Raw genomic sequence first — 17,046 nt, 5'->3', positions numbered from 1 at the left:
GAGAGGAGATTTGGGAGGAGAGGGCTGCACTGGATTGGGAGGGATAAGAGAAATAGAAATAGAGAGATGTGGTAGGGGAGATAGCAGAGAGAACATGTTATGCTTCATGAAACACGCAGGCACGCACACACAGACACAGACACAGACACAGACACAGACAGACACAGACAGACACAGTTCTGTTACGACGGAGCACGACCACTGGCTCAGGACGACGGAGCATGAACCACTGTCTCAGGACGACGGAGCACGAACCACTGGCTCAGGACGACGGAGCACGACCACTGGCTCAGGACGACGGAGCACGTACCACTGGCTCAGGACGACGGAGCACGAACCACTTGCTCAGGACGACGGAGCACGAACCACTTGCTCAGGACGACGGAGCACGAACCACTGGCTCAGGACGACGCAGCACGAACCACTGGCTCAGGACGACGGAGCACGAACCACTGGCTCAGGACGACGGAGCACGAACCACTGGCTCAGGACGACGGAGCACGAACCACTGGCTCAGGACGACGGAGCACGAACCACTGGCTCAGGACGACGGAGCACGAACCACTGGCTCAGGACGACGAAGCACGAACCACTGGCTCAGGACGACGGAGCACGAACCACTGGCTTAGGACGACGGAGCACGAACCACTGGCTCAGGGTGACGGAGCATGAACCACTGGCTCAGGGTGACGGAGCACGAACCACTGGATCAGGGTGATGGAGAACGAACCATTCACTCAAGGTGATGGAGCACGAACCACTTGCACAGGATGATGGAACACAAACCACTCACTCTGAATGATGTGGTGCAGAAAAAGCGTCCAGTGAGTGAACGATTCGCTGAGGAGGACGTACTGTGGTACCGCTATCAACAATGGGTGCTCGGCAAGTGGCTTAAGCACTCGTGCAAGCACTCCAATTCAATGGTTGACAAGGAACGGTTGGCCAGACTGTCGCTGCAATTTAAAGGGATAAAGGATCCCTTTAAATTTAAAGCCGGTCTTCACCGTGCACACAGCAATTCATGAAATAGAATGAATTAATGAAATGCAATTACTTTATCCACAAAAGAATTGCTGCGTAATGCAGAACAACCCTGGAGACATCGCAAAGTTCAATCGCCTGCGAAATAAACCATTTTGCCTGCTCGTCTGTGCATGTGTCACGTCGTACATCGGAGTCCGCGAAAATGTTAGAACTTGTTTTTTTTTTGATGTCCGTTTTTTACCAGATTTACTTTGATTACCTTTAGAGCACCTCACGAAACCTCCAAAAATATAGACACAGATCTGGAAGATGCTATGGATAGGCAGTCCCTCTGGGGAACAGGGAATGATACGTCTTGTGGTGAATGCATTACATCATACAGCTCAATGGAGTTCATTAATTTTGTTTCGTTGCTAATTTTTTTGTTCATTCAATATAATTCTCCAAACAGTCAAAAAAGATAAGTTTGATGCTTTGGAAATTTCACATTTTCTTGTGTATCGAGAAGGAGGGAACAAGAGCGTTGCTTGCTTAAAGTAAATAGGTATATCGGCTTAATTTTAATACCTGTTATTTCTTTAAATTATCAGATTTCACAACAGATTTCGACACTTGTTTAATCCGGATGATAAACCGAAATAATATTTTGATGATATACTTTAATTAATCCGTGAGTGTGGACCGTGGAAAGTCGTGTCATATAATGCAAGAAATCGCTCCAAGCTCCTAATTTGAAAACTTTTTATACTTACAAAAGCGATGTAAACAACAATTCGTAACTATGATGAACAGGTGTTTGATATGAGTGAGGAAAGTGAAAAAACCCTTCATCATTAAGAAATCATTGCGGCCTGTTCCAAGTCAAGGCATGGTTGAGCAGGCCAAAAAAAAAACATGGCGGCTAAAGACCCCTAGCGAAGTTACCCACGAAATGCCTTAAGACCGCCCAAAGAGAGCGGTAACTAAGGATGCGCCTGATAAAGGATATAACTATACAAGGCCATTGATTTTCTTCAAAAGGGGTGTTTTAATTAACACAAGCACCCAATTTTCACTCTTGCACTTCATTGGAGTTTTCTTAGTGTGCACGCAAAGTTTCAGGCTGTTAGGTTTTATAGTTTTGGAGATATGGAAGAGACACAAACACTGGCACAAACACTGGCTGGCACACACACACACACACACACACACACACACACACACACACACACACACACACACACACACACACACACACACACACACACACACACACACACACACACACACACCCTTTTATTGGTATAGATATTGTGCTAACTCTCCTAGCTTGGTAAAGCAGTCAAGCACAGTACGTGAACTGTGAGCAGTAATGTGCCTCTGCCACACAAGAACATTACCTCCACTTTACTGCCTCATCAACCAGGAGGTGAGCCCGTGGTCGGGCATGATAATAAACCAAAATATGGCCCATCCGACCCAATAAATGCATCATGGTGTTTGAAAAAAAACGCCATGAGAGCATGCGTACTGCTTCGCTTCCTTCCTGGACAACTTCAGCTGTGCATGTTCGAGTCTATTTTTACCGAGGATCCAAGGTCACAATTCAAGGATTGTGGAGTCATTGACCGTGGTCTCGCTCTTGTTGGAGCTCATAAAGACGACCCAGTAAAATCGTTTACCTGTGTCCATGCAACCCAGTCTGTTTAAACGCCATTATGCATTTATCTGGTCGGGAGGGTCATACCTTGGTGTGTGTGTGTGTGTGTGTGTGTGTGTGTGTGTGTGTGTGTGTGTGTGTGTGTGTGTGTGTGTGTGTGTGTGTGTGTGTGTGTGTGTGTGTGTTTTGTACTGCTACGAGTTTAATTGCCTCAATTTATCCAACCATATTTTTGGGCCAATCACACAAGTTTTCCCGATCAACACCTTTCTATCCCCAGCATCCTCTCTCTGCACCCCCACCTCGATCTCATGTCCCTCTCCACTTTCTCCTTCCTCTTCAGTTTTGGTCGATCCATATTCCTCCTTCAAACTGAATCCTTAATCGAGGGCCTGCTTGTTCCTTCCTCCTGAGCAAAGGTTCCAACCGATGCAGATTTGCCTCACATGCCTTTTTGTTAATATAGCTTCGTTCAACCCACCTGCTGATATCTCTATCCCTCTTCATTTCCTTCTGAGAGATCCTCAAAAGTCCTTGAGTCCCTAAAATCCCCAAAAGATGATTGTGTCAGCATCTATATCTCCATCTTTCTGCTGCAATCTTTCTTCCTCCTTTCTCAAGAGCCAATCCACCACTCAATTATTGGACAACCATTGTTATTACCATTTTGTAAATCTTCACCCTCAGCTACGACCAGGATCATTCAATCATAAACCACCCCAGACACACTCTCCCACCTTTCACTAACTCCTCCTGTAAAGTGGAGCCAAATTTATCATTGCTTGTATATTCCCACCTGGTTTCACTCTCTGCCTGCATATCCCTTATATCCGCATGTTTCCCTTTTTCGTGCTCACCTTTACCTCTGTTTTCCCAATATTTATCCTGAGCTCCCTGGTTTCTAACGTTTCCTGCCATGCATCCATTGCATCGGGAAGTCCGTCCCCAAGGTTTGACTTCACCACCAAATCATCCGCAAACATCATTTCCCAAGGTAACCCTCTTCTTACTGTCTCACTCAACACATCCATCACCATCACAAATAGCAACGAACAAAGAGTTGAGCCTTGATGTAAACTTACCTTTATTTCAAATTCCTCAAGGCAACGCTTCCTAGTTTTGATTGATATCTTCACCTTCCTCATATATCACCTCAACTATCCTTACCAGTCTTTCTTGACCATGCTATAAGTCTGAATGTTGCTTAAATTCCCCAGTGTGTCTGAACATTTTGAGATAAAAATGAATGTTACCTGTATCAATGTTGCCTACATGTACTCTGAGATGCATTATAAAGCAACAGGACAGGATTTAACATCGCCCTCCATGAAGGATTGCATGGTGTGAGATGTAAAAACTCTTTTTGTTAAACACCTGGCAATATCGAATGTACCAGAAAATAAGGAGCGAAAATAGAATGATAAAAGCCAAAAAGAGGGAGCCAACCTTCCTGGCAGTCAGTGTCCTCCAAACAAAAGGAAGCCTTGTGTCCTTCAGCAACCCTGGTGCCGTTCAGCGTGAGAAGGTCATAGTACGTGAAGACTTCCATACTATGGTAATGCCTAGAAATAAATAAAGAACACAATATAATCATCCTCAATGCAGTAATTATAATCTACACCCTACAGTCAGATAGCTAGTCAATAATCACAATTTGCTGGTTTAACGGGGATACGTGGAGTTACGGGAAATCCGCTTGCATTCAAGTGAGCCATTAGAAAGGAATCATTTTCCTGCCATTTTTGTTATCGATCTCCATGTGGGAGATAAAATCAATATTTTCACCATTAAACCACTGAGCCTAACCTATTCCATTCTCTCTCTGTCTCTGTCTCTGTCTCTGTCTCTGTCTCTGTCTCTGTCTCTGTCTCTGTCTCTGTCTCTGTCTCTCTCTCTCTCTCTCTCTCTCTCTCTCTCTCTCTCTCTCTCTCTCTCTCTCTCTCTCTCTCTCTCTCTCTCTCTCTCTCTCTCTCTCTCTCTCTCTCTCTCTCTCTCTCTCTCTCTCTCTCTCCACCCTACGATCAGGTATCTCCTCATCGTACCTTCTTCTCAATGTTCTTATCATTCAAGTCCACCTGCCACCCACCCCCAATCTTCCTGCACACATGTTAAGTAGGTGCTCTCATGAAAGGTAGTTGTGCTCTGTCTCTTCACAAGAGAATAGACATATTATTTTACTTGCCAAGGCGTTCACAGAAACCTGATTTCAATCTCAAGTCGTTTTTTCGCCAGAAAGTTGGCTCGTTTGTGGTTGCAGTTGTTGAAATCACAAATAAAATGCTTTCTGCACGATGCCCGATTTAATATGCGTAACTATAAAATTCAGTATTCATGAATTCAATTCCAAAAGGCCATCCGGGATTTGCCCATATCCACTTCCTTTGGATTTCTTTCGGTCCTGCTAATGTTGATTTGTCAGGCCTCGTAAATCGAGATGAATGTATGAGAGTTAGGCCACGATTGGAATTCACTCTGATTGAGGTCTACGATGATATCATGTGGAATGTACGATGCGCATGCACTGCGTGATTCACCAAGATTCCCTCTTCGGTGGCCTCTGGGAGTAATAATTCATCTATAATGGGCATACCTGTGGATCAATCAATCCTCCACGTGCCAAACCTCCATGAAGCATCACAAAATTGAGTTGCACTGGGACCGAAATGAATACTCGTGTTTTATTACCACCCGGCGCTGCACTTCCAATGACGGGCAATCAAAAGAAACTTCCGTGAAGAAACTTCAGGCTCCGACCTCACGAGGATGTCTTAAGTAATTGTCGTTGAGCAAGTAGAAGAATAAGTTATCCCAGTTTCAATTATTTCACCTTTGGTTAAAGTGTTGCCCAAGTTATCTGCTACTTTGAGTGAGCATTGATGGCATTGTGCATTCAAAGCGCAGATCCCTTCCCGATTGACGACCCCTTTATGGACCCTCGTCCATGCATCACAACGAACAGGACATCCGTCTAATGAATCAGAACGATGAGGAAATTGCTGTGGGAGAGAACAATCACTGTAATGACAGTCGTCCTATAGTGTTGTTAAAGTTAATCAACCTTGCATTAAGCAATGATTCGACAAAGAGTATTGGTTCACTTGAAGAGAAAGAACCACAATGAGGGTTTAATCATCAATCATTTGTTTCTTTTGCAAAAGCCGCAATTATTGTAATTTTCAAATCTCAGTTGTATCCGAAGAAAAGGGATCATTCACAGGAGCACAATTGCCAATTCCAAAGGCATGACACATCCAAAATGGCATTCAAACTCACTCACAAATGTCATGAGATGCTCACATGAATATTGTGTTGGCATATCACCACCCCCCCACCCCCAACTCACCCCTACCCCTCCACTCACCAATTCTGAGTTTGTAAAAGAAGTATCATAAGGTGAGATCTATCATTTACAGTTTTCTACCCAATGCTGCCTGTACCACTGTATGTACCAGGCTTATCCGAGGAATCCAAGATTGGTAATTATACCTTCTGCTCTCGCCAACTCTGAGCCATAGATAAGTTCATATTCACCATTGTAGTATCCTGTGTCATAAAGTGAGTTGTAATGACTGAACAATGGCATGCATTTGTTAATGGGGAAAAGGTACCGCAGACTGCAACTCTTACTTTGTGCAGGTGGAGACTTTTGTTCGCTCACACAACCATTTGCTTTGGAGATCGAATGTTATGTTGCTTTTTGTTACAAAAAAAATGGGACAATTACCCCCCCTTACCCCCTAAACCACTCACTATTACCATGTACCATCAATTATATGTGAATGATGATGGATTCATGAGCAGTTCCCTAATTATCTTCTTACATCTAAAGCATACTTCTCACCTGCTTATAAGAAATGCTGTTAACATGTTATTTGCCCCTCATCTTTTGCTTATGCCTGGTGTTGGCTTAATGGTTAGGGTGGTGGGCTTAGGAACCGAGTATCCTGAGTTCAAATCCCACTCGGCTGTTGAATTAATACCAGGTGGGGTTGACTCTGCCTGTCATCCTTCCGAGGTCGGCAAAATGAGTGCCAGCATGCTGGTATCCTGTGTCGGAGTGGCGACCCGTCCAGGATTGTGCCCAATAGCCAAGGAGACTGCTTCGGCAGCACCAACGCTCTGCACAGAGTATGGTCCCAGTGGATGGATCTTTTGCTTGACTCAAATGGAAACTAAGCCCGGTGTTGGCTTAACGATTAAGGTGCTGGCTTAACATCTTAGGGTATTGAGTTCAAGCCCCCTCTCATTCCATTAAATAACACTAGGTGGGTTGACTCAGCCTGTCATCCTTCCAAGATTGGCAAAATGAGTACCAGCTTACTGGTAACAGGGGCACTGCATCAGTAGCGCAGCTGCGCTTGCAGAAAATTGATGCAACCAGCAGCTCCAGGCTGCATATGAAACAAAAACATTAAGGAAACAGAAACCTTAATCAGGTTTCCAGCACAAGATGTAAGATATGCAAGATGAGAAATATTCTACATCGTAACACAACATGTTCCGACACTTCAAGAACACCATGACACATGTTGACTGATGCTTGATCTCATTAATGTTCAAGTCAAGAGTTTCCCATACGTTGCCGATCACATCGTACTCAAAACTAGATTTAAATTTCCTTCTCAAAATCATAATAGTTAGACAACTATTTTGAAGGTCTGTGTTAAAGAAAACAATGCTGCATGAAGCTAGGAAACATGCAATTGTGATAAAAAGGTGAATTTGAAAATCATCACCATCTGTTTTCAGTCCACTGATGGGCAAAAGCCTCAGCATGTTGACACCTTGTTGCTCTGTCTCATGCTTTGCTGTTCAAATTGACTCTTCCCCAGTACTTGTCTATTTCATCCCTCCAATCTTCAACGTGGCCTTCCCCTGTTCCTTTTGCAATCCATTGGTCTCCATGTTGTTACTCTTGTTGTCCACCTGTTATCTGACCTGCCAATGCGTCCCACCCATTTCCATTTCCTGAGTTTGATTATTTCTAAGATATCCTGAGTTTTGGTGTGTTCTCTGCCCCATTTATTTGTCTCCCTATCTTTGTATGCAATACCTAACATATTTCGCTCCATATTGTGTTGTGCTGCTGTTAACTCCTTCTCCATTTTTTGTTGTTAACTCCTCCAACTAAGTAATTAGTTGGAATAATGCCTTTGTACTCAAATTAAATTTGATGAAAATGAGTTTTTTTTCAAAAAAATTGTACATTTTATTAATTTGTTTTCCATATTCTCATAATAAAGGTTTTGTTGAAGATTTGATGGCAAAAGCTCAATTGGTTTGAAAAAAATAAGTTATGGCCCAGACAGACACACTGAAGCTGAATGGTAAATAAATAAAGATGGAAGCACTAAATAAAATGGGGCATCTTGTGCTTGACGCACTGATAAAAGGCCTATTTGTACTCTCCTTGAGTTTGCCTTTTGACATTTTGACCCATTTATTAATTAATCTTCTCCAAATCCTTACTATAATTCACGCGGCGGTGTTTATGCATTTGTGTGTGTGTTTGTTTGTCGTGCTCCTCCTACAGTTCGAGACTGATTACATCCAGCCTTGCTACATAGGATCAGCATGACCCTAATTAATGTAATAGGGGTGTTTTTATCTTCGCAGGTGGTCCGGGGGTGTTTGGGGGGGACGCAAATTCTCTGTAAATGTGTATCGTGTTGCGCCACCTCCAGGTGGGGGAGGGTATTGCAAGTCCCCACCATTTACAGCACAGTATTCCTGTCTCCAATGTTTTCCAGTGCAGTGAGGTGTTTTGAATTATAAGCAGTACATATGTTTGTACTTCATGCACATAACCCAAGTTATTGATTTTTTGCCTCCACTGAGCTGTCAGTTGCCAATACACCGACCAAATAAAGGTGTGCATCAGAACAACGTGTTGCACGCTTAGAACAAGATCTCCCGTAGCAGATGGGTACTCCGATAGCCAAATATAATGAGGCGTTTGTTGAAAATTTAATGACAAAAGTGCAAATGGTTATGGCCTGGACAGACAGACAGACAGACAGACAGACAGTCATTATTGTTATGTACCATTACCAAGATCATTATTATCATTGTCATTATCACTCTGCTTGTAATTGTTTCCCCTACCGATAAATAAACAGTTTATGGGGAGAGGCCTCCATGTAATTGGTTTTTCTCCGAGCAACCACATTCCCGGAACTAGCCTCCCTCGCTGCATGTAGCTGTTCTGCGGACGGGCTGATAAGGCCTATTTGTACTCACCGTGACTTTACCTTTTGACATTTTGACCCTTTTATTAATTAGTCTTCTCCATAATATTCTCATACTAAGGGTTTGTTACCTCTGCCACCAAAGGCGGACAGAGATTGTGTTTTCACCCATCTGTCTGTCTGTCTGTTTGTCTGTGAGCAGGATGTCTCGAAAAGTTGTGGATGCATTCAAACAAAACGTGGTGGACAGGGTAGGTGTGTGATGAGGACAAATTGATTTCATTTTGGGAAAGATCAGAATCCAGATCGAGATACGAGGATTTTAATTTTTTATTTTTACAGTAATTCTTCACCCTTGAAAGATTGTGCCAAAAATGAGAGAGATAGCATTATGTTTCAAAAAGTTGTGGACGAGTTGGGTAGGTGACAATATCAAGCTGATTCGATTTTGGTTCAGGTCTGATACAGATCCAGCTTAGCAGTGGGATACAAAATGTAAACTGTTCTGCCTGGCAGAGGCAGAGCTGGTGGACAAAAAAAATGGAAACACCAACAGAATGTCACTTGATAGGGTGTTAGGCCACCACATGCATCCAGTACGGCATGCATACAACGTGGCATTGCGTCAACAAGGGTCTGGCACTGTTCTGCAGGAATGCGGCACAACTCCTCCACAAGGAAGTCCTCCAATTCACATCGGTTTGATGGAGGCGGGAACTGCTGCTTTAGGCATCTTTCCAGACAGTCTCACAATTACTCAATGGGATTGAGGTCTGGTGATTGGGAGGGCCATGATAGAAGATAGGTAACTTGGTCCTTGTGATCCTCAAACCAAGTGGGGACAATATGTGCCCTGTGGACTGGAGCATTGTCCTTCTGAAAGACACCCCTCCTGCAATGAAGAAATTCTGCATCATGAGATGCAGATGATTACTCAGGATGGTAATGTAGTGCACTGCATTGATCCTGCCTTCCAATGCAATGAGTGGACCCAGGCCATGCCAAGAAAATGTGCCCCACGCCATTATGGAACCGCCAAAACCTGCTACTGTTGGAACCATGCACTCAGGTCTGGAGGGCTCCCTGGGCTGTCAACCACAAGTGCACACATCCATTTTTTGAGAACATGGTGAAGGATGAGTCATCAGACAATATCACATTCCTCTAATGCTCTGCAGTCCATTGCAATGCTCCTTACACCATTGGACCCACAAACAGGAAATGCCAGGTGTTATGAGCGGTTTGTACATTACAACAGGCTATGTTCTCCTGCCCTGTGAAGTTCCCTTATGACCGTTTTTGAAGACAAAGGATGCTCACGACCCACGTTGAACTCCACACACCATTTGTCCACCATTGCTCTCCTGTTTCACCTCACAGTCTGGATTAATGCCCATGCATCACAGTTGCCGAGTATGTGCTTCCACCCACTGTTGCCCTTCAATGAAGACATCTTTCCTTCCTTTCCCCAGGCTCACATCACCTTCGTGATCGTTGAAAATTTGATGATAAAAGCTGAAATGGTACATTATGGCCGGGACAGACAGACAGTCATTATTATTATGTACCATTATTAATTTCATTATTATTATCATTCTCCCTCTGCGTTTAATCATTATCCTTGCTGAGAAGTAAACAGTTTCTGGGGAGGGTCTCCAAGTTATCAGCTTTTCCCCAAGCAACCACATTCCCAGAATTCATCTCCAAGGTGAGAAAAAAACCCACAGCTCATGCAGCTGCTCTGTGGATGGGCTAATAAGGGCGAAGACTTTACCCTTTCACATTTTGACCCAATTATTCATTATTTTCTCCATATTCTGGTTTGTTGAAAATTTGATGACAAAATATCAAATGGTAAAAACGCTATGGCTGGCGCGCGCGCACGCACACACACACGCACACACGCACGCTTTTTGGATGTGCCCTGGTGCCCTGGCCTTGCGGGTTGTTGGGTTTTGCCAACTCTATCTCGTCAAGGAAGGATGAGACCGAGAAGGAAGAGACTGAAACCAGAAGTATCCCGGAGGCCACACGGAAGGTCGCGCGGATCTTCATCGTCGCCACTTTGGGGACGGAGGAGGAAATGGAGTACAGATAAGGAGACGGTTTGGTCCAAGAGTTGTGGTTCCTTGCTGGGGTGAAGATGGATGCCTCAGGGCCAGGGAAGGTTACACATCACATATCAATATGTATTCAGTCTTCGAGACTCGCGAGTGGAGATGATGACCGGTGGCGGCGGTGGCATATGCACACGCACACACATTCATGAATCGTGATTTACACAGACACATGCACGATTGTGATTGTACATGCAGATGAATCGTGATCATACACATATTACACGTTCTAGACACACATATTGATATGTGATCATACACATATTATACGTGTTGTATACACACACATATTCATATGTGATCATACACATATTATACGTGTTGTATACACACATATTCATATGTGATTACCTTGTTATGGGTTTGGGGGTCGCGAGGTTGTGAGGAGAATACTCTGACCCACTTCCCAGCTGGTAACCCTGAAGCCGATGAGCCACAGAACACTCCGTGGCACGACGGGTTTCTAGGCATCCACAGACGCCATCTAAGATGTTTAATTCAGGCAGGGTCCAGCATCAAAATCTGCTTTACCTTTTCGGCGAATTAAACCTCAGGGATTGGGAAACGTGCTCTCAACACCCCACTGCTGTCAATCAAGACAGCCAAGCACTACCGTAAGTGGGACGTTGGCTCATGACTAACCATAATGGGACAGGTGGGGCTGAACTCCCTGTTACTAGTACACACTATGGTGTAACCAATGCAGAAAAGATGATCGGGCAGTTTGGAAACGGTTTTTAAGATCAAAAGGACATGTATTGACAGATAAACAGTTCACAAGAGAAAGATTTTACCCCTCAATCACATCGGCCCACTTAGTGAGCCATCTTAGTATGTTTCTACACACATCGGTGCATCATACACTCTGGGCAAAATCAGGAAGGGTGAGAAAGACAGAAGAAGAAGGTGGGGCTTGTTGATGACCTCTCGCTCACCCGACACAAGCCTGTGGGCTTATATTGGTCTAAACATGAAAAAGGGAAGGGGAGAGAGAAGAGGGGGTAAGGTAAATTATGTGGTGCGCCATGTGGGGAGAAGTGTGGGTGAATGTTCATAGTGCGACAGAGGAAATCATGAATGCAAGTCAGTAACCCAGCCCTGCACAGGACGAGGGTGTAATTGTTGAATATTCTCATGCTTTCCAACAAGTGAACGAATAAGAAGTAGGGATAGTCAGAGAGAGAGAGAGAGAGAGAGAGAGAGAGAGAGAGAGAGAGAGAGAGAGAGAGAGAGAGAGAGAGAGAGAGAGAGAGAGAGAGAGAGAGAGAGAGAGAGAGAGAGAGAGAGAGAGAGAGAGAGAGAGAGAGAGAGAGAGAGAGAGAGAGAGAGAGAGAGAGAGAGAGAGAGAGAGAGAGAGAGAGAGAGAGAGAGAGAGAGAGAGAGAGAGAGAGAGAGAGAGAGAGAGAGAGAGAGAGAGAGAGAGAGAGAGAGAGAGAGAGAGAGAGAGAGAGAGAGAGAGAGAGAGAGAGAGTCAGTGTGTTGGCCAATGCGTCCAGGGACACTCCACAGCTTGTCAGCTCTCGACACCATGGCAGCAGCCCGTTCATTGTCAGAGAGGCTTGTTCTCGTACGTTCAGCCTTGACTATGATTTCCCGAGACGTGTACCAGCCCCGAGTCCTTTAATTATCGGGCGTATAAAGTTCCTGGGGGGCGGGGGGGGGCATGGTTCTGGGGCCTGCTCCTCAAGCACGGCTTGAACTTTGTAGGTGCCACCTCCTCATTGGTACATTCCTGTCGCCATGCGGCACTCATTGACCGAGCCCATGGTTCTGCATTGGAGCCCATGACCAAGCCAGCCCATCCACGGTGCTTTGCTGTGCTGTTTTTTGATTTTTGAAGAGATTCACTATCCCAGTCTGTGTCGCTTTATGATGCGCTTGATTGGAAATCCAATGAGTTGTAATGTGGCATTTGTAAGGTGTAATGTGTATTTCAAAGCATGTATGGATGCACTGCAAAGGGGTGTGAAGAAAGAGAGGGAGGGATTGAGGGAGATGGAGAGGGATAAGAAGAGAGAGGATTTAGAAAGAGAATAATTACAAAGGGGGTTCAAATCTGCCACACAAATACAACACATTTCACTTTCCACTGAAACCAGGGGATAGGTAACTTAGCTTACTATAGTTTACTATCGTTTATTTAATAAGATAACAAATATATCTGACAGTCGTTTGTTTTTGATGTGTCAAAAGTTGTAGCAATGACTCTTGCCAAGTCATGATGACACCTAAATGTACAAATTACAAAGCAATGAATGAAAGCCTTCATCACCGTGACTATATCGACAGCAATTACCCAAAAAGCACAAATGGGGTTCTGCCAGGACTTTTCCAGTGCGTTCCACTCCAGTCTACTTGAATTCTCCTCTAGATTGAAACACTCATATAATGTGAAACGGTTCTATCACACATATCCCTTGATCTGCACAAACCCCTCCAAACCACAGAACACCTTCCAAACCAGATTCCTCTCTGCAATCACTTAACCTTCACTGATGCGTCGTGTCATTGATCCTTCATGAACCTAAATGACTCCAATAACACTTCTCTTTCTGCTTGCATGAACAACTATTAACCACCCATCCCAACTTACTCTTCTTTCGCTGTGACAATTTCAACTGCCCTCTATACCTGTTGATAGGAGTTGGCTCAACAACAACAACCAGCCAGGCTGCAGGCTGTTGCTGCATTGGCCATCTGTGAATCTTTGGCTTGAGTCAATCAGTAAGCTTCTGAACCTTGCAATATTTTTGCAAATGTTACATCCTCCCTCTTTAATTTAGTAATAGTGAACTTTTCCTCCAAATCTTGTTTCTCTCCTGCCATTTGGCTCCTTTGGCCATGTCATTATAAAGTCTAAATCTCTCAGGCTATGGTTAGGTAGCTGTTTCAATGCCACAGAGTCTGGCAGTTCAATCAAGCCAACTGTCAAGGACAGCAATCTACCATCTTGCAAAACGACTGGTCTTCAAACTTCTTTGCATTTGAAATTGATTTCGCCTGGGCCTGCTCTCTCATTCAGAGAATCAATCACATCTCATTTCCAAGTAACTTATACAACCGCTTGACCCTATTACACAGGTTCTTATGGCAGGGCAGATGCTATGAAGCAGCTTGCATTTCTCAACATGGAAGGCAAACACAACCAAATGCAACCTCAGATTACTACACAAGGGTCAAAACAAGTGTTGACAAACCAGAAAACCATAGTAAAATAACGATATTAAGGCTGAGCTTTCCTAACTGACCCTTCTTGCTGAAGCCTTAATCCCAACAGTTAAGGGTCAGAAACTTGGATCTGCCATCTACATTCTTCTCTGTCTTTGTATCTTCTTATCTTGATCTTTCTTCAGATCTCTTTCCACTACATCCCTCCACCATAATCTCTGTCATCAGAAGCATTTTCTTGTCTGTCCTCTCCAGAAACTCCTTGTTCCATTTTTTTTAAGCCCATGCTTACATTATATAACCATACATTATATAACCGACCTGATCACGATCTGCATGCACTGTGCGATTCACCAGATTCTATCTTCACTGGCCACTGGGAGCCATGGTGGTAACAATTAATCTTGTAGATTCTTACCTTCAATTTTCTCGGTATCCTTATATCAAAGGCACCATGAGGTCATTCCATTTTTGCCATGCTGCTTTCACTCTGTCAGGGACTTCTGCGTCACAAGCTTAATCCTCCTATTGAGCTGAGCTAAGGTGTTTTAAATTGTCCACTTGTTTCAGCTCCTCACCTCTCCCATCTGCAATCTCTCCAATCTGTCTCCTTCGAAAGGATGGTGGCATCTAGTTAATTGTCTATCCCTCCCTCCCTAAACACAAGTGGGAAAACTATAGACTCTGCTCATGACATGGCAGAATATCTGGATTCAGCATTTACCTTCAAAGCATATGCCCACAACCCAATCCGTCACTTCCTACCCTCACCTTCACTTCCCCCTCCCTCACCCAGAAGAATTTCATTGCCTCATGGTTGCTACGAGTCTCTCACTCATGAAAGTCATTAAATATCCGGCCAGTATGAAGACCACTTCTGTGAACGACCTTCTTCGATCTATAATTCCAGCAATGTGTGTGTATGTGTGTATGTGTGTATGTGTGTATGTGTGTATGTGTGTATGTGTGTATGTGTGTGTGTATATGTGTGTATATATGTGTGTATGTGTATGTGTATGTGTATGTGTATGTGTATGCGTATGCGTATGTGTATGTGTATGTGTATGTGTGTGTGTGTGTGTGTGTGTGTGTGTGTGTGTGTGTGTGTGTATGTGTATGTGTATGTGTATGTGTATGTGTGTATGTGTATATGTGTGCGTGTGCGTGTGCGTGTGCGTGTGCGTGTGCGTGTGCGTGTGCGTGTGTGTGTGTGTGTGTGTGTGACCACCGTTTCTTGACAACCATTAGTCCGATCTAAAGGAAACTTGCCAGGTATATTGCTGGGGACCTGAGTATGTGCCTTTTCCAGGTTTGATATTAATCGGACAAGTGGTTCCCAAGTTATGGCCATTTATTTACAAAACCAATGACAGAACACGTTGCCTCGTAGGCGTGGCCGTTGGGGAAGAGATCCTCAGTTACCAAAGACAGGACACGTTGCTTGGCGTTTTGCACCCACAGTATCTATCTTCTATCTATCTATAATTCCAGCAATCTCTGCTTGTTTGCCTTTCAAAAGGTTTGAAATTCATCGGACAAGTGGTTCCCAAGTTATGGCCAAATTAGAGCGCGTTCCCCATTACGGGTTACAACGTACGGACTTCCGGATAGTGATGACTTAATGTATTCTAATAATTTCTCGATTTATTATGCGCATTTATAGATAAACACAATGCCCCAATCCAGTCGTCGTTTACGAGAGCGAAGGAACGGCCTGTGTGGTGGTTTGAAAGTTTTTTTGTTTGTTTTTTTTTGCACGTATGACCACGCATGTATGGGCACGCGAGAGCGAAGGAACGGCCTGTGTGGTTGTTGTTTCTGGCACGCGGTTTGAAAGTTTATTTATTTATTTATTGCACGTATGGCCACGCACTAGTATAATTATTGCCGATATTCCCAAATCTTGCTCCACTATGCTATCATCTCATTGACCTGCTCTATTCTTCTTGAGCTTGCTTTCTCATGCATATATATATATATATATATATATATATATATATATATATTGTTGTGGTTGACCAAATTCGCAAACCACCATTCAGGTCCCTTAGGTGAGATATCTCGGTAAGTATATGTGTAGTTAGGCCCAAACCCGTTGTCTAGAGGGAATAAATGTCATTCATGAGGGCTGCGACTCTATAGGATAGCCGTTTTTCTTTTACTATCTTTATTTTGGACCAGCCGCCATTATTACCACCACCAACCACGTCTCAACAGCCATCACACAACAACCACCAACCACAACGCGGCCATCACAACAACAACCACCAACCACAACGCCGCTTCACCACAACCGCCACGACCTTTACCGTCACAACTCGCCACCATCGCATCACCGTCATCTCGCGCCACTCGTGGGCACCGATGCTGGACTCGTGTAGAGCGTGCACCGAGCAGCGCGTTCAAAAGCATCGCGGACATTCCGCAGAAAAACGGATCAAAAACGACTCACGCCCACTTTTGTTCCGTCCAATCGGTGAGCGAGGGGCGATTTGGCCCCGCCTCCAGGGCGTTGGAGGGCGGTCGCTATATGCAAATTCATGGATCAAAAAGCATTCACGCCCACTTTTCCTCGGGCCAATGGGGAGCCAGCAAGAGAGGTGAAAGGTCGGAGGCAGAGGGTCAAAGATGAAGGAGCGAGGCCACGGGGGATATAAGGGGCCGCGTTCGTCAGTCGAGGAAGTTCAGTTCGCAGGAGGAAGGGTTGAGTGGGAAATAGGAGGAGAGGAGGAGTTCGCAGTTAGCAGTTCGCAGTTCGCAGTTGGGAGTTCGCGGAGTCGGAGTGAAGAGGACGGAGCTGTGGAGAGGCGGCGGCGGCGAAGGCGGACGAGGGGGTGCTCGCGTCGGATTCGGGGAACTGCGGAGAGAAAGGCCGGCGGCGCGACCGAGGTCGTGGTGGAGACGCTCGTCGCGGGACCCGCGATTTTGTGAAATCCTCCTTTCCCTG

At 44.6% G+C, this 17,046-nt stretch overlaps 1 protein-coding gene across 1 annotated transcript in view; it reads right to left on the bottom strand.

The window, feature by feature from the left end:
• Positions 1 to 17,046, bottom strand: part of LOC147016125 (lysyl oxidase homolog 3A-like) — a 261,877-nt gene that overhangs the window by 50,833 nt on the left and 193,998 nt on the right. Inside the window, exon 10 of the mRNA XM_085848863.1 lies at positions 4,073 to 4,188. Within this exon, the coding sequence (XP_085704989.1) occupies positions 4,073 to 4,188 (116 nt within the window). The remainder of the gene's footprint in view (positions 1 to 4,072; positions 4,189 to 17,046) is intronic.

This window comes from Eptatretus burgeri, chromosome 12 (genome assembly GCF_056783735.1).
Source record: "Eptatretus burgeri isolate ZD-2024b chromosome 12, Ebu_testis_v1, whole genome shotgun sequence".
Taxonomy (NCBI): domain Eukaryota; kingdom Metazoa; phylum Chordata; class Myxini; order Myxiniformes; family Myxinidae; genus Eptatretus; species Eptatretus burgeri.
This window is presented reverse-complemented; position numbering and strand designations above follow the sequence as displayed.